This window comes from Aricia agestis, chromosome 1 (assembly GCF_905147365.1).
Source record: "Aricia agestis chromosome 1, ilAriAges1.1, whole genome shotgun sequence".
NCBI classification, from domain to species: domain Eukaryota; kingdom Metazoa; phylum Arthropoda; class Insecta; order Lepidoptera; family Lycaenidae; genus Aricia; species Aricia agestis.
In genome coordinates, this window is record NC_056406.1 from 5,659,779 (window position 1) to 5,678,555 (window position 18,777).

The 18,777-nt window shown below is 40.2% G+C and overlaps 1 protein-coding gene across 1 annotated transcript; it reads right to left on the reverse strand.

Annotated features, from left to right (window-relative positions):
• Positions 1-431: 431 nt before the first annotated feature.
• On the reverse strand, positions 432-16,213 carry LOC121727289 (far upstream element-binding protein 3). Its single transcript, XM_042115066.1, has 15 exons — positions 16,013-16,213; positions 15,608-15,732; positions 14,104-14,264; positions 13,877-14,015; positions 13,332-13,497; positions 12,582-12,710; positions 12,321-12,497; positions 11,981-12,187; positions 11,498-11,657; positions 10,889-11,049; positions 7,574-7,735; positions 7,084-7,219; positions 3,912-4,084; positions 3,024-3,238; positions 432-1,508 (listed from the first exon to the last, which is right to left on the reverse strand). The coding sequence occupies exons 1-14, from the start codon at positions 16,094-16,096 to the stop codon at positions 3,026-3,028; spliced, it is 2,193 nt and encodes a 730-aa protein (XP_041971000.1). The 5' UTR covers positions 16,097-16,213; the 3' UTR covers positions 432-1,508; positions 3,024-3,025.
• Between the last annotated feature and the right edge of the window lie 2,564 nt (positions 16,214-18,777).

Here is an 18,777-nt window from a genome sequence, read left to right on the forward strand (position 1 = left end):
ACGAATTTATAGTAATAGGACTCTACCTTTAACATATCAAGAAGTGAAAAGATATCACACAGAATAGCAATCATAGGAAATATTCATCATTACTCATAATATTAATATCACAACATCAATGCAGAAAATCACGTGATATGTAAAAAATAATATCTAAATAATAATCATATCAGTGTATCAGTGGCTGTGGAAATCACACATTTAGGCACGAATAATAGTAACATTTGTGTAACGTCAATCATTGTACGCGATGCGCAAGTGTACACACATAGAAATCACGTTGGAAATATAAAATGCCTAGATAAAATATTGTCAACACAGTTCAAAAATGTATCAATAACTGGCCTCTATAATTTTAAACGTTCTCGTAAGGGATACTCACCTCGGGGGTCTGTGGAGAGAAGTCATGATTAAAATAAAATGAACACAAATCAAGCAACATACACTTTATGTCTTAATAATAATACAATGATCTCGGGAGCCGGGCGGCCCGGAAACGTTTGTTCTTCGGGTTGCACTTCAAACAATTTTCAAAGGAATGTCGATTTCACATTACCTTCACGTTACAGGCCTAATGTTTACCAAAGCTAGGTTTAATACATACTCGTTAACTCTACATGTTCGACTGTTAGTAAATAGTAACCTAATGAGCGGTCGGATACGACGCGACGATTTCTTACACGAACTTTCACTTACATCTAACAATTGATCTTACTTACTGAATGTTGAGTATCGTTCTATTTTCATCGAGGATTAACATCACTAATCGATTTACAATCTACGTCTGTATGTAACCGGTCCGGTCGGACAAATGCTGGAGGAGTTTACGTACAAACGAAATAAGAAAAACTGAGGGAATCGTATGCGATCGCGGCCCACGCAACACATAATACATCTCGTATTTACACGCATATAAATAGTCTCGGATCTCAAGTTAATTGACTGGGAAAAGAGATTTACGTCGGGAGCCGGGCCTCCGGCTCGGAAAAATCGTGGTACTGAACATCGTGAACGATACTCAAATTCTGAGATTACACATGAAAATATCCCGACAGAGTATAGGTGTTAAGCTAGTCACTCGAGTGCAGTTACCTCGCAATCCCGCAGCGGTGGTGGGTCTGTCGCGGTACCGCGTGCCCTCTACGGCTCCGACGGATCTCTTACGTCATATAGGCAGTGTGGCATTCTAATCTTAACCTGGACAGACTGGCATCACACGTAAATATTCAGTAGCATTCGATTCGGAAACATTTCGAATACAGTAAATGGGGGGGCAACGGAATATACCACACGGCCGAGTTTACGTACAAGCGGTCAATCAAGATAATCTCATAGGCTACGGTTACAATATCGGGCACGACCCACAACAAATAAAACTGATATGTGACGTGGTACTGCGCGGGGGAGTGTTTCGGTGATGTTATTTATTGTGGGCGCGAAGCTTATGTTAATCATTATAGTTCTATAATTGGGAGGTATCTTCGACGTCCGCGCGGCCGGCTGCGACTCTGCAATGAGACAAAGGAACATGGCAAAATCACGTGACAAAGATATAGTGGAGGAATGAGCGTTGTCTGACCGGCATCGGGCTCTCGCGGCCAGACGCATCTGCAAAACTACACTACAATGTAAACACCGTGTATTTCAGGCTCCGGCCCGTTCACATAATATACAAATATACAAGCGAAGCATGCAAAATAATACATAGTACCCAATCATGCACATTAAAACAGATTTTCCTGCAAAGTAAACATAATATTATAGTAAAATATTGTCTTGTACAATTGACACACTGTTTAAATCAGACACACAAATAGACATGACGGCACGTAACAATTAAATTTAAAAAAATGCAATCAGTGTTAGTGTTTGAACTTTGTGACATAACATTAGGACAATATATATAACATTTTGTACACACAATTTTATATTTCGTAGGCCCAGTCTTGATGAGTTTAAAAACATAATATGTATTTAAAAAAAAATAACACATTCACAATCGAACATAGAAAAAAATCATCTAAGACTACATTTGAAGACTGTATGAAGAATGACCAAACAGACAGTTTGGAAGAGAACATTTCATGAAATAGATATCAGATTTTTTACATTTTACGGTGACGACAACATAATATTGTTGGCCTCCTTGTCAAGTGTTATATTTGCCACAATTTGATCGCGGAATGTGACAGGCCTTCAGATATTTACAATAACACAAAACGAAGATAACTCCAATATGTATATCCACTTTACAAAGCAATAAGCAAAAATGTTTCTGTAATGTGCATGAAAAATAAGTTTTAAACAGATATTATAAATACAAAATATTTAGTTCATTTCCAATTTATAATAACATGGGAGAATATAATATATCTAAATAAAATATTTTTGTTAACATGCACAAAATCTTTAATCAGTTCTATTAAAGATTAATAACTATAGCATCTATGTAAAATAAAATAGTTATAAAAGTAATGTTATCCTTATGTAACAAAATATACAAAAAATACAAAACCGGAGAATACAGTTTCACAATCATATTATGATAGTGTGGATTCACATTGTGGGGTATAAATATAGATTGGCATATACTGAGCATTTCAATAGTTACAAACACGAGACCATAAATCACGCACGAAGATATTGGATTGACACAATATGATTTTGAAGCCACGCGCCGCGTGCGTCTAAAATTTACTTGTCTTGAGTTATTTTAGTTATGTAGTCACTAGTCATATAACACTTTAATGCTGAATTTTCAACAACCAAACGACGCTTTAGATCTTGCTCATAATCACTATGAGGCGATTTTAGAATTATGAGTTCATTTTTACCCGAGAAGTAAATTTGAAATGTCAAGTGTCAGGTAAAGTTATCTACAATAAAAAAAATCTGCTTTTATTCAATATGAACAAATTAGTAGATGTTGAAATTTCACACGTCTCAACATGAATTGACTGCAGTAGCTCCACAAGTGACAATCCAATTGCTTCACGCGGTGTTTCAACGAGTGTGGTACTCACGCTCACTGCTGGTGCGGCTGGTGGGGCTGGTGGTCGGGCGCCGGCGGGCCGGGGTAGGGGTAGGGCGCGTACCCGCCGTACATGCCGCCGCCGTACATGCCGTACTGGCCGTAGGGCATCATGGGCGCGCCGCCGCCGGGGCCGCTCGCAGCGGGCGGCGTGCTCTGCGGCGTCGGCTGCGGCGCCGCGCTCGCCTGCGGTGCGCCGCCTTGTTGCTATACAGAACAATGACTTTATAGATTGGGAGTTTTGGCGGGAATGTGAAAGAGTGCTGTTGTGTTTTTGTATTATTTTCCTAAAATTGTGTTAACTGGGTTGATTAGATATTCGTTATCGTGCACAAGTGTAGGCTAGTGCTGCAACTTCCAGAAACGTGAATTTTTGTGTTCCCTCCGAAACTCCGTCGTAAGTTTCAGTAAAGCATCTACCACTTAACACTGAATTGACCGACTTGACTCCTTGACTGCTTTGACTTTTACTTAGACTTCGCCTAGCGTGGGGGCCAGAACTGTTGGTTGCTGTAAAATGTTGTTTATGAAAATAAATTTTATTTATTTACTTTAGACGTGACGATTTAGGAAAACGTTGATGAAAATTATTATGAAGAAGACTGACTACCTTTGTATGTGGCAAAGTACACCACCGGGGGTGTCAGTGCCGAAAACAAAAAAAAAGTTATAGATTGCTCACGAGTCACAAGTCACAACTGTAGAATATTAATACGTACAGGATGTGAAAGAAAGTGATGATAATACTTCAGGGTTGTATGAGTCTGTATAGTGTATAGAGTTCACTGTGTAAGTAGCATCGCTGAAAGAGCTATTTTTTTAACTATAATAATGGGCAAACTCATGACGAAGTTTATGACTAGTATTATAAAATAATTACCTTGAGTTTGATCTGTGCTTCGATCGCCTCCGCCTCCTTGATCTTGCCCATTGAGCGGTAGTACTCGGCCCATTGCGCGCTGTAATCCGCAGCCGGCGCGGGCGACGCGGCCGCCGGCACGCCGCCGCCTGCCGCGCCCGGCGCGGGGGTGCTGCCGCCGCCGCTACCGCCACCTAATTGTAAATGATTATCCGTCATTAATTTGCCGTAAATATCTGTTGCATGAGTGATGGAAAGGAATTCAAACGAAGGGCAGTTTCTGTGGTTTTAAAAAATTCTAAAGGACTTTCGTCGCTTTCCATCTGCTAACCAGGTCTTTGTCGTCTCAAACATTACAAAGTTAAAAGGTTAATTGCCTACGACTATTGCCTCGACCTATCAATATTTTTTTTAATAAATAAGGGGGCAAACGAGCAAACGGTCACCTGATGGTAAGCAACTACCGTCGCCCATGGACACTCGCAACATCAGAAGAGCTGCAGGTGCGTTGCCGGCCTTTTAAGAGGGAATACGCTCTTTTCTTGAAGGTTTGCAGGTCGTATCGGTCCGGAAATACTGCTGGTGACAGTTCATTCCAGAGTTTTACAGTGTGCGGCAGAAAGTTACGCGAAAAACGCAATGTGGAAGACTGCCACTCATCAAGGTGATGAGGATGGTATGTTTTTCGCGTGGGACGATAGCGAAAAGTTGCAGGTGGTATGATTCCGAACAATTCCTCAGAGCACTCCCCATGATACAACCGATAGAGGATACAGAGTGAAGCTACATCTCGGCGTAATTCCAGGGGGTCCAAGCTGTTTGAAACACTATGGCAGTCAACAATTCGAGCAGCCCTTCGTTGGATACGATCCAGAGGGAGCAGTTGGTATTTTTGCGCTCCTGCCCAGAGATGAGAACAATATTCCATATGAGGCCGAACCTGCGCCTTTTAGAGTTGTAGGCGTTGGTCCGGACACTGCATTGACCCAGGATTGGTAAGCCTCCTGCTTCCGGCGAGAAGCTTTTTTGGGGGATGAACCAAACCAGGGACGAAATTTGCCGCCAGTTGGCACTACAGAGATCGGAATGAAAAGTTCCATCCCCTGCATCACCACATCGGCAACAGAGTTGGCAGTGTTGTCGGGATCATCCGGTGAGAAGCACACGTGTCCCCAAGGATAGGATGCAAAAAACGACCGCATCCCATCCCAGTCTGCTGACTTGTAGTGCCACACACGACGGTATTTAACAGCGCGCTGTCTTAACACCGTCGTAAGTGGCACAGAACTCCTAACAAGGCAATGATCCGATGAACCAAGTGGTGCGGTTACGGATATTTGGTAGCCGTCAGGATTTGAAGTCAGTAGGAGGTCCAACAAGGAAGTATTCTGACCATCCACATCTGGGATTCGCGTAGGCGTAGTAACCAGTTGTGTCAAGTTGTTCGCAAGGGCAAAGTTGCAGACAGATCTCCCCACATGATCAGTTTTACTGGAATTGAGCCAGTCGGCGTGGTGGGCATTAAAGTCGCCAAGTATTATGATCTCTGCGGATGGGATCTGCTGCAGCACAAAATCTGAAGCAGCTTGTAGGTGCTCCAAGAGTCGGTCCGTCTCGGGGTCACCACTATGGGACCTATATAGGCACGCATAGACGCGAGGGTGGTCGTCGCAATCTATGCGGAGCCATAAGTTTGATAGGTCCATGACCTCAAGATTGCTGTGGCGGCGAGAGCTGATATCATCTCTGATATACACACACACTCCAGCTTTGGGTAGAAAGGAGTGCTCGAGGTAATACCCTGGGTGGGAAAGGTATGATGTGTCACTCGGAGATGATATCTGCGTCTCGGTTAAAAAGAGCAAAGCCGGCTTTGCAGTCTCAAGGTGGTAATGGACGGCATTAAGGTTGGAGTGTAATCCCCTGATATTATAAAATTGTTTAATATCGAGGGGGGTGCCTTTGTGTGTTTGCTCTTGCCCCGAGCAGATTGGAGCGTAGTTTTGCCCTCCCCAGAATACGAGGGGCAGCCTGGACGTCCACGTTGAGTTCCAGGAGTTCCTGAGCATGGACGTCCAGAGAGGGATTCTCCAACGCAGTTATTACCCTCCTGGGGTAACAAATTGTTTTTCAACTGCGGCATTTCTAGGCGGGTAGGGCCTCCGGTAAACTCACTCACTCGGCGAAACACAGCGCAAGCGCTGTTTCACGCCGGTTTTCTGTGAGGCCGTGGTATTTCTCCGGTCGAGCCGGCCCATTCGTGCCGAAGCATGGCTCTCCCACGGACGAAATTGGTGCAACACATTTAAGAAACCATTTTTCTGCTTATTCAAACCCTCATTTTAGTTTTTAAAATTGGACTTAAAAGGATTCCACACCGCCGTTTTTCCATACAAACGCTGTCCCCTGTTTCCTGCCTGGATAATGCCGGTAGAGTTATAATTTTTTTCCTGAACATGTATGGCCACTATTAGCATGTCCCTATGTTTTCTTTTTTTCATAATTTTATTATTAAAAAAGATAAGAACGTCCAAAAACCCAAAAAAATGGCAAGATTTTCCTCTGTGTTTAAACACCCAGAAAAAGAAACTGGCTAAAATATACAAAAAAAATACTTAAATCGGTTAAGTTTTGGAGAAGGAATCAGCGGAAAACGAATTGAAGATTTTCTGTTCTTTTATTAGAACTTTTGTCGTATTGTCTCTATCGCGCTTTGCGGTGGGAGACTTGAGATTGGTGAGACAGCAATACATTTTCAAATACCTATTCAATTAAACATAAAAAAATCAATTTCTCTCGCCCCTGGTGTATCCTCTTAAGAAAAGAAAGCTTTAAAGTCTTGAAATTAAGTATGTATTCACCCTAAGGTACAGTAAGTATCTATATATTAATAAGTGAGCCAAAAACTTTGTATCCCTTTTGACGAAAAATGTGGAAATGTAGGTGAATGAAATTTTGCACAGTTATAATTTATATAGTAAAGGAGTGTATCGAGCTAATATTATTTTGAAATTATGCTTTTATCATACATTTTTTTAACAAATAAAACATTACACACACTACAATACGCACACTCAAAAAGATTTTTTAATGACAAGCCTATACATACGAATTATTATACTCTTTTATTTATGGTTGAAGTCTGTTGACAACTAGTGGACCATTGGGCGAGTTTATTATATATTTTATTTACCCTGCTGCTGCTGTTGCTGCTTGGCCTGTTGTTCCACAGCCTCTGCTTCCCTCACCAGTCCCAACGACCGGTAATAGTCTATCCACTGTTGCGAGTAATCCGGCTGTCCGGTGGCTGGATTGATTTGCACTTGTTGCTTAAAAAAATATTTTTAGGTAACAATAAAGTGAACCATTTTACTGCTTGCAACTGAATGATAGTAGAACAATATTTTCTTTACTTTTCATCTGCTTTCATTACTTGCAGCTAAAATAGCAATATTCTATTTGTGTAAAACTAATGTACAGTTTGAGGTTTTTTTAGTTGATAAAACTTCAAAAAATTAACCCAACGCTATTGAAAAGGTAACATCAGAAACCGATGAAAATGTATAACAACATCAATATGATATTATTATGTACATTCACGAATTCTACAATAATTTTAGGGAATTCGCTGCGACACGTCCACTGCCAACCAGCACCTTAATGTTTTAGTGAGTGATATTTACCTGTGGCTGTGGCTGCTGCGCGTTGCCTTGGTGCCAGTTGGGGTTGTACCCCCAGGCGGGGGGGCCGGGGGCGGGGCCGCCGCCGCCATAGAACTCCGCGCCGTTGCCGTTGCCGCCGTTACCACCCCCGTTGTTCCCGCCTTCGGGGATGAAGTTCACTGGCTGGAGAATAAATTAGTTTAGAATTTTTGCCCTAAATACCTCATTTAACTTTGCCCATTCACATCATAATTATGTCACAGAGAGATTTAGTGTCTAACGGCCGTTCCCAATATTTGATCTATCTCTAATTTTGCCCTACTAGAGATAGGAATAGCTCACATTAGACATTAGAGACATATATTTTATGTCAATTGTGAGCTATTATCTGCTAGAGATAGAGCAGGGAAAAACCAGAGATAGATCAAATATTGGGAATGGCCGTTAACACACTAGGCCGAAGTCACGCGGCGGAAATTCTGCATGATTATGCCCGCAATGTCAAACGCATACAATATACGGACGGAACGCGACGGAATAGTGTGTCATCGGTAATTGAAAATACATTGCGGGCGTAATCATGCACAATTTCCGCCGTGTAACTTCGGCCTAGTGTGTTTAGACACTAATGCCTGTTTTCACCAACCGCCTCCTAACGCTAAGTGGTCCCCTAGCGGCCATTAAGGGTACTTAAACTTCAAGATTTCACGAATTTTTGTGTGTCACATATCAACTGACGACTCGGAAAGGGATCGGCACTGTTTCGCCTCGAGCCGTTCAATGTTGTTTGTATGAAACTCCCTACTGCAACGCACACCAAGCGGAACCGTAACGTAATCGCCTCGCCTCGGAAGGGGACAGCGGTCGGCGAGCCGTAAGCGAGGCGTCGCCTAGCCGTAGCCGAGTTGACGTGCAGGCGCTACTGATACGCTTTATTTACGCTAGGTTGACGGCGAGGCGAAAGGCGATCCCTTTCCGAGTTGATACGTGTGCCGTGACCTAAAGGCCTTTTTTTTAACTTACACAAAGTAACATACACAATATCACTTGAAAGTTATATTTATAGTTATATTACACAAAGTACTATTTAAACAAAGTAATATTTAAAACTCATAACGGTAATTTTTAAAAGGCCAGTTAATGTCCTTATTGAAATTGGAATCAACCCAATATCATTAAAATTTTTACTCTTGTATCAGTTGTTTGAGCTAAGAGATGTGCCAAGATTTTCAATTTATGTGTATGTCATGAAGTTAATATACCTAGCGGAATAGAGCAACAATCTCGAGCTAACAAATGAAACCGAAATTGATTTACGTCTCTGTGTAAAAATTTGTTTATGTATACACTTAAACAAGCATCTTTCTAAGAGATCAAATTGTCAACGTGCCGATAAGTGCCGACTGGACGTCAAACAGATTGAAGAAGAAAAATTGGTTCTGTTGTCATGTATCACACGTCTCTTTTTACCACACAGTGTTACTAATAGTGACATCTCGCTTGCTCAGGCCTTTGTTTCTCTATTCCGCTAGGTATAATATTAACGCTACTTATAGCAAAATATTGTAAGAACTTTTGTAACAAGGGATTGCAATCCGGCGTCATTTTCAATCCGGCCCGGATTCCCATCAATCCGGCCTGGTCCGGCCGGATCCGACCGGATTGGTGAAACTGAACTAAAAAGTAAAAATCATCCTATTTTTTACACTTTAGTTCAAAAACATTTGCATCTGTTGTAGATGACATGATTTTTTTTAAAGTGAAGTAACCACTTTTCATATACCGTAGTGATTCGAACATGATTTTACGTTTATGATATATGTTTGGGCATACGTTGCCCAAACATATATACGGCTTTCTCGCAACATAATCGGCCTAGTCCAGAGGAATGAGCAGATCAGTACGTCTGGGACTAAACCATGTGAGAGCTTCCTCACGATGTTTCCGTACGAGCTTCCGTATTATTGAGATATGAAAATGTCTCATTAGTTCACGCCTCCACCCGGGATCGAATCAGCACCCTCTCGAGTGCGAATCATACGTCTACCCACTGGGCCAAAAACGCTCTATTAGTTAAAAATAATTGAGTTATTCAAGTGTCATTATTTAACTTATATGTGGGTTGTTCATAAAAATAAATCATAAAATATATACAAAATTTAGTTCTGACCCAAATCAATGCAAAGAATCAAGAAAATAATTAAGACTTAGCTGTAGTTAATAGTGAGTTGATATTTATATTAAAGATTTGTTACTTACAATTTAAAAGTAACTAACCAACCAATGTGAAAAGGAGATCAGAAGACGTATAGGTATGGCCAAGAATGCAATGTCGCAGCTCCAAAGAATATTGAAAGATCGTAAAATCTCACGGAAGACAAAAATTATACTTAAGAAAGCGGATCGCGATCAAATTGACGCCTTCGACATGTGGTGCTGGCGGAAAATGCTCCAAATACCATGGACCTTTCGTACCAACATCTCCATCCATCCTTAGTGATTTAAAGATAAAAACAAGACTGTCGTCGATATGCCTACGAAGAGTTTTTGATTTCTTTAGTCACATCGCAAGAAAGGATGGCCATAACCTTGAACAGCTTGTGGTTACAGGCAAAGTTGACGGTCGCCGTTCAAGAGGCCGAAGCGCTATCACGATGGTCTGACCAAGTGCGCACTACGCTAGACACCGGCCTTCATGACGCCCTCCATTCTGCCAAAGATCGTCACAGATGGCGTAATGTGGTCACCTCTAAACTCATAAAGGGGAATCACGACCCTCAGCAATGAGGGACACGACACGAGGATAAGGAAACAACCAACCAAGTGTGACCACCAAAGCTACACCTGGTAAACTACTTATAATAAAGCTGCTTATGGCTGAAAGGCCCTTACAGCTTCTATTAAGACACTAGTGTACTAATTCGCTTTATTATCAGCAAAATATTATCATAAAAAACAAGATAAAGCTTAAACACCACGCGTAACGTATTTGAAGCACCTTTTTCATGCAACGACCATATCAGTTTGCTACCAATTACTAGCACCGGATCCGGTCTGCGGATCCGGTATATTAGGACCGGATCCGGTAACCGTAAAATGATACCGGATCCGGCGAATTTCCGGATCCGGTATCATTTTATCTATCCGTGACGCACTTTTCAGTCCGTGGAAATAGAGAGTTCTATTTCCAGTCACGGATAGTCACGGATAATCTGTCGTCTGTGATGCGCCTTTAGAGCATCTAGTCCGTACTAATGTATGCCATAGCCCGTATGGCGTGTTATTTTATAAAGAAAATTCTACCAAGCCAAGATGGCATTGTTAGTTCAATCTTACCATTCCAACTTTCTCCATAATGATCCGTTTGCAGTGCTCCACTGCGTCTGGATGTCCTCTGATGAAGAATGTCCGGTTATTCCTGTCCGAGTTCTGTACTCGCCTGTCGAGCTCACAATGAGCACCAGACTGAGCATTGATCTGCTTGATTACTTCTCCACCTGATCGTAAATATTTATTATGTTTAGAATTGCATATTTTTTGTACTTTTGTATAAATTCGTACTTGCATTTTGTATCCATGCTTGCTTATACCTAAACTACTCTTATTTTCTATGTTAAGTTTACAATTCAGAATGGCGCGTAAGAAAAGTAAATTTACTAATAAAAGTTACATAACGGCTATGCTGTATGATGTGGTTTTCTTTGACTAACAAATTTAAACAAGTGCTTAAGATTATACATCTTATGCACTGTTTAAACATTTGTAGCGCTAGACTGCAAGTCAGTTACTCTGAAAAACACTTAGTAGTATTACATACAGAACAACAAGACGACATTGTCTTGTTGTTCTGTATGTAATGCTAGGTACTACTAAGTGTTGTCGAAGTTGTCTGCAGATATACTTAATACCCCGAACCCTGAATAACACTTGAAACAATCCACATACCCCTGCCGATGATGAGTCCGCACTTGACGTTGGAGACGGTGAATGTAACTCGTATCTCGGGCGCGTCCTGCCACTGCTGGTAGTCGTCGCGCTGGCCGCCGCCGCCGCCGCCGTTCCGCTGCGCCGAGTTGCCGCGGCCCCGACCAGACCGTATCGCCATCTGAACATTAATCATTAGGAGTGAAGACTAGAAGGAACCCAAGCCGGGTTTAGAAGATTTTGAAAATTGAATCACTTGATATTGTGAACGAAATTAAATAATTGTTACCTAGGATTACAGGAGACTTAGGGCCAGTTTTTGATTAAGTGCCGAATAGGCTATTCACAACTTTTTTGACAGATCCTCCATATCTTGATCTGTCAAGTTAATTGGTGGACAGCCTATTCGTCACTTATCAGGAAGTGGTGAAACAGGCCTTTAGGTGAGATGCAACAAAGATCTTCTCTTTTTTATCTTTATCATATTTTGTTTAAAAAGCTTACATTTACACTTGCTATTAAGTCTTCAATCATTTGCCGAGCTTGTTCAACTTGGTGTGGTTTTCCTTGTAAATAACACCTCTTGTCACCTGGACCATCGTCTCTTTCCTGATGAAATTGAACTCTGCAACCTGTTTCTGCTTGAATTTTTTTGATCATATCACCTCCCCTGCCGATAACTACGCCTACCGCTACTTTGGGAACTAACACCTGTAAATACAAAAACATTAATAATAATAATTTGTGGTTTAACAAATATTTCTCTTACTAGTAATCAAGAGTTTCCTTACAACAAACTACCTATTTAAATTTCTTGATAATAATAAATATTAAACTATTCTACCTCAGTTGAGTTTGTAGCGAGGCCATTGCCCTGGTCTTGTGGGGGATATCCATCATCATAATTCCTGTTCCCCCCACCTTGTCCTTGTGCCATGTCTTTTTCAGCCAACAGCTCATATACCATTTGTTTAGCGTGCTCCACTTTTGATGGATCCCCTGATATACGCAGAGGCTTTTCCTGAAACAAATTCATATATTAATATTTGGGAAGCTGCACATATACAATAATTACCATTAAAACTTATTCTAATACTAAACATACATATTCAGTGTTAGGTCCATCTTGTATGACAACCATTTTGGCACCAGACTGTTCTTGGAGCTGTTTTATAGTTTTTCCATTTTTTCCAATGATCAGCCCCACTTTAGGTCCCGGTAACATGATTTCCTCCTGGAAAAAAATTAACATTAATTCATATTCTGAGCTTTGGTAATGGATGATTAGTAAAACTTGTCACTACAGATATTTTGTTACATTTTTAAAACATTTAAAGCGGGCTCCACACTCGTAGTGAAAAAGCCCGCGAAGGCCGCGAACCGCGAGTGTGGAGGGTTTCGCGGCTTCGCGTTCGCGCTTTGTGGCTTTCCCCGTCTAGTGTCGGTATGTTGGCCCGCGATAAAGGGCTCGCGAAGCGCAAAACATCATCCACACTCGCTTTCAGAGCAGCAGCAACAGTGACTTCAACAACCATTTTCTCAAATGCGCGAACGTAAATGCGAAGATTGCGAGTGTAGAGGGCCGTATTTGTTCGCGTCATGTTCACGGCGCGTAGCACTTGTGAATCGCGGCCGCAATTCGCGCCGCGAGTGTGGAGAGGGCTTAATATGCATTTTGTTTTGATTGTCGCGGGCGAAAAAACCGGCCGGGGAAAGTCGCGAAACCCTCCACACTCGCGGTTCGCGGCCTTTCGCGCCGCGAGTGTAGAGCCCGCTTTAGACTGTAGTTGTGCACATTAGAAAAATGTCGGCGTACATAAGTACACAATGTAATGTGTAAGTATAGTCAACTAACAGTGATGGCAAGTCCGCCGCCCCCTCCGCCACCGCCGCCGCCGCCGCTGCCGCCGCCGCCCCCACCCCCGCGCATCATCGGCGGCATACCACCGCCGCCGGGTCCATCCTGATGCTGAGGGGCGTTTTCGCGCCCACGGTGGTTCACGATCTGATTTACCATTTCCCTGTTCAACAAAATATGCATATTACAATAGTGATGTATTGCAGGTAGGGGCAGAGGGAGCTGCCGCACCCCCGGGAAGATGATATAAACGTCAAACAAATTTCCTGGCAAATGGGAATTAAAAACGTGTTACCTACTCTGTGCAAAATGAAGTGTTGAAAATAAAATATTTTTCAGTCACATTAATAAAATAAATTTTCATGATTTTTTATTTCAACATACCAGAATAACCATATTCTAGAAACAGGTATGAGCTGCCCAAGCTGAAATCCTGGGTACGCCCATGAGCATGATCAATTTATTGTATTGACAGAAACATTTATTACACAATGAATACCTCTGGAATAAAATGTACTTCATATTTAGTGTGGACAACTTACTTTGCTCTGGAAATCGCTTCTCTCGATCCAGTAAGTGTACAAAGGCGATCAGGTTGACCGCCAGAGTCGGGAGCCATTTGAATTTTACAACCGGACTCAGCTTGGAGCCTTGTTATTTGTTCTCCTCCACGTCCTATAACTGCACCACAAATAAAACAATTACTCATCATTGTGACATATTGACCGTTTTAATATTATCACTAAACTGCATTAAAATATGATCATACTTAGTCCGACCATCTTGTCTGGAACACGGATGTATTCATTGATGGATTGATCTGGCATCATATTGGAAGATCCTACAGATGGAGGACCTGAGTTGGATCCCGAGTTAGCTGCCAGCCTGGCTGCTGCTGCTGCGGCAGCCGCCGCCGCTGCTGCTGTTGCACTAAAATATTTTTTTTCATTAAATAAGCGTTAAGAATCTTTGGCCTAATAAAAACTAATGGAAACTCCATAGTAAGTTTTGAACAAATGTTAAAAAAATTCATTTGGGCGATTCCATTATTGCGGGTGCAACACTTTGACACACATAAAGCTTCCTACAGACAAAATGAAGCATATTTATTAATAAATTATCCCTTGAATGAATTAATAATGTATCCCCATTTTAACTAGTTTAACAATAATTTATAAATTAAAACCTTTATCAAATGTATGAAGGGCACTGACCTCCATTATACAAGTACGCTGGACTTATGATAGTAATTGATACCTACCTGTTTTTTGTGCCTATTTGAAACGGAATAAGCACCCCCAATGCGGGGGAAGAGAACTAAATCTGACGTAAAAATGACGTTTGAAAGTCGCCATATTGACGCTAATAGCTGCAGTAGTGTGAGTATTTGGAACTACCAAAAAATTTGTGATGACAACTGTTGTTATTGATTGTGGTTACGTCAGATTTAGTTCTCTTCCCTTTCAAATAGACACAAAAACAGCAGTCATTTCAAAGGGTATCAAAAATCCAGCATACTTGTATAATGGAGGTCAGTGATGAAGGGCAACAAAACAGGTTTGAAGTGCTATTGCGGGTGCAACCAATTAAGAACTGTGATGGGTTAATATTGATGGCCCCAACGAATAAACATGCAAAAGCTCTTACTCAAAAAAAATTTTTGTATTTTTTTGTGTATTTTCTGCTTTTGTAAAGGTTATTCGAAGAGTGATTGTAAAGTTTATCAGAAGAGCTGCAGGTGGTGAGTTGCCGGTCTTTTTATGAGGGAATACGCTCTCTTTTTTTGAAGGTTAGCTGGTCGTATAGGTCCGGAAATACTGCTGGTAACAGTTCATTCCAAATTTTAAAGTGCGCGGCAGAATGTTACGCGAAAAAAGCACGGTGGGAGACTGCCACTCATCAAGGTTATGAAAATGGTATATTTTTCACGTGGAACGATGGCAAAAAGTTGCAGGAACTATGATTCCGAACAATTCCTCAGAGCACTCCCTGTGATAAAACCGATTGAGGCTGCAGAGTGAAGCTATTTACATCTCGGCGTTATTACAAGGGGTCCAGCCTGTTTGAAACATTATGGCGGCCCTTCGAATATACCACTATTACCGAACAATCATCATCAACAATCCCATGGTTCTGTAATAGTCTTCGGTAATATACTACTATTACCGAAGACTATTACAGAACCATGGGATTGTTCTCAGAATATGGTTTATGAAGAGTTAAAAGTTATTTTACATGCCTTTTTATAAACGAGAAAATATATAAATACTCACCTCATTGATGGTTGTTGGGGCAGTTGAGGAGGATAAGAGTCAACTGAAGCTTGTTTCTTAGCACTTGGTTCCAAACCGTCTTCTAATGGTCTTTTAGTACCACCTCCTTCGATCTTAGCAGCAACCTAAAATGTAATCGCAGATCCAATTATTTGCGATTGTCGACGAATAACAATGGATTCGAATACGCCGACACGACGCCCAATAATGTAGGTTAGGAGTTCAACTTTTAACAAGTAGATACGTATTTTAAGAAGCACAGTTTTGTAATGTAATTATTCATTGAAAGTTATAGTGACAGGTAGATTTTAAAAGAAGGTATCTTAAAAATTTATCTATAAATAGGGAACAAGTGTCAATGGGCATCGATTGCAGTTATCAGGTAAATGGAAAGTTGAAACTTACTAATCTCGCACGTTGTACTGCAGCCGCAAATCCCCCCGGTTGGCTATTATTTGGAAGCGTAGCCATAGAAGAATAATCACTCATGTTTAAATTAAAGCAACCATTCAACCGCGCAATACGGCAGCCATTAATACGGATCAAAAGACCTAAAAATTATAATGTTGTGTTGAATTGAAGACTCGAAAGGAACGAGAATGACGCGGGTCACAGACCATAAGCAATGAAATAATCTTTCCAATTTGATGTCACATTAACAAATGGAAAGCACGGTATGATTAAGTGAACCAATTGCGTGACAGTGAATTAAAAAAATGTGAGACGCTATTGGATAAATACTTTCAGAATGCCATGATGCCAATAATAATTGCCAATATATAAAAATCGAAAAAAATAATCACCCGAGCTATTCGTTTTGATAGGAATAAAATGTATTATAATTTATAAGTACCGAGTACGGTATCAGAATCAGGTAAATAATTGAGCATGAATCATAGTAGATACTTTAAATTGTTATACCTAGGCGTATTTTTTCCAAAAATATATTTTACAGCAAAAACTATTGATTACAAATTACAATATTTGTTATTTTCAGTTCAGGCAATATATTTTGTCCATGAGAAATGTCATTGTCTATGAATGAAAGCGTTTTGATATTGCTTATTTCGCGCCTAAACATAACATTCGATTATAATGAATTAATTTGTTTCAATGATATTCTATGTTACTAACGTAACTAGATTGGAAGTTTACGGTAGCAACGCGTTGCCACTTCGAAGATGCCTGCAGGCATATCTCACATACATAATGACATAACGAATATATGACTTGACATTGTCTTTTGAACAAAAAAGTGGTTACGCATTTCTGAGAATCTTTTGTAAGACATTGCTACTCTAGTATTTTAGAAACTCATTGATTTGTTTTGATAAACTCTACAAGTTATAATTTGATACTTATATAATTATGTTGAGAAGCAGGCCTAGAATCAGTGCAATCTAAAATTGATTATCTAAGAAATTTTAGACTTTAAAATTTTACTTCAGTTTTGATTTTAGGTCCGGTTGTGGTGATATTTAATCGGATTTTGCTTTGGCTTTGCCCAAAAATACATTTGGTCGGTAATAAACATATTAATTAAGTATATTATATAGGTCTACCAGAATCTGATGGCAAAAAGTGAGAAGATAAATTGACTAATTGTACTTGAATTAATTTCCGACCTATATCTATTTTACCGACATTGAGTAAAATTTATGAAAAGATAATACTGAATCACTTACTAACGCACTTTAATATAAATAATATTTTACACAATAAACAATTTGGATTTACAAAGGGACGGTCTACTACAGACGCAGGCGTTGAATTGATCAGTAGTATTTTTAATGCCTGGGAGACGTCGCAGGATGCTCTAGGAGTTTTTTGCGATCTCTCAAAGGCATTTGATTGCGTGCAACACAAAACATTGGTCAGGAAACTCTGTCACTATGGCATAAAAGGCACAGCACTCGCCCTCCTAAAATCGTACTTGTCAAATAGAACTTAGAGGGTTGAGATAAATGGTAAAAAATCTGCTGGTGCAAAAATTGAAATGGGGGTCCCACAGGGGTCTATATTAGGACCCTTCCTGTTTCTTATTTATATAAATGACCTGCCATTCTTAATTAAAGATAAACATGGGATAGTATTATTTGCTGATGATACATCTCTTACATTCAATATCAAACGGCTTAATGCGTGTTATGACGAAGTAAATAATGCTCTCTCAAAGATTGTACATTGGTTTAGTGTTAATAATCTTTTACTTAATAGTAAAAAAACAAAATGTATTAAATTCAAATTGCCCAATGTAAGGCAAACGGAAACCAATGTGCTTTTAAATGGTGTTGTTATGGAGCTAGTGGATACAGCTGTATTTTTAGGTATTACACTAGACTCCAAGCTTCAGTGGGGCCCTCATATTGCTGGGTTGGCCGACAGACTCAGTTCAGCAGCATATGCAGTAAGTAAGATTAGACAATTTTCAGATGAAACAACAGCACGTCTAGTGTATTTTAGTTACTTTCATAGTATTATGTCCTACGGCATTTTGCTGTGGGGCAATGCTGCAGATATAAATACAATTTTTGTGCTGCAGAAGCGAGCTGTGCGGGCAATCTACAAGTTGGCCCGTAATACTTCACTTAGAGAAAAATTTAAGGAAACTGGAATCTTAACTGTTGCTTTTCAATATGTCCTATCAAATGTATTATATGTTAAAAAGAATATATATCAATTCACGAAAAAGTGTGATACCCATGGGAGAAATACTCGTAATAAACATAAGCTTGAAATTCCGGTGACTACACTTACTAAAGTCAAAAATTCTTTTAAAGGTCAATGTATACGCCTTTATAATAAGATCCCAGAAATCGTTCAAAATCTCTCAATTAATAGATTTAAAAAAGTTGTTAAAGAACGTTTGTGTACCAAAGCGTACTATAAAGTTACTGATTTCATGAATGATAGTACCTCCATGGGAATAAGGTCGCCCCCTGCAGAGCTGTTTCATTATAATATGTATAATAATTGTACACTCGTTGTATTTTATTTAGTCATAATAACACTGTTATTTTATAATATATTTTTTGTAATTTTCCATCTTTTTAGAAAAAGATGGCCCCGTGCGAGTTTCTTACGCCGGTTCTTCTCGCCGGGTTAGTTCCCGAACCGGTGGTAGGCATCTGTGTAGCCCCGACGTTCAGAGAATATTTGAAAAAAATTAT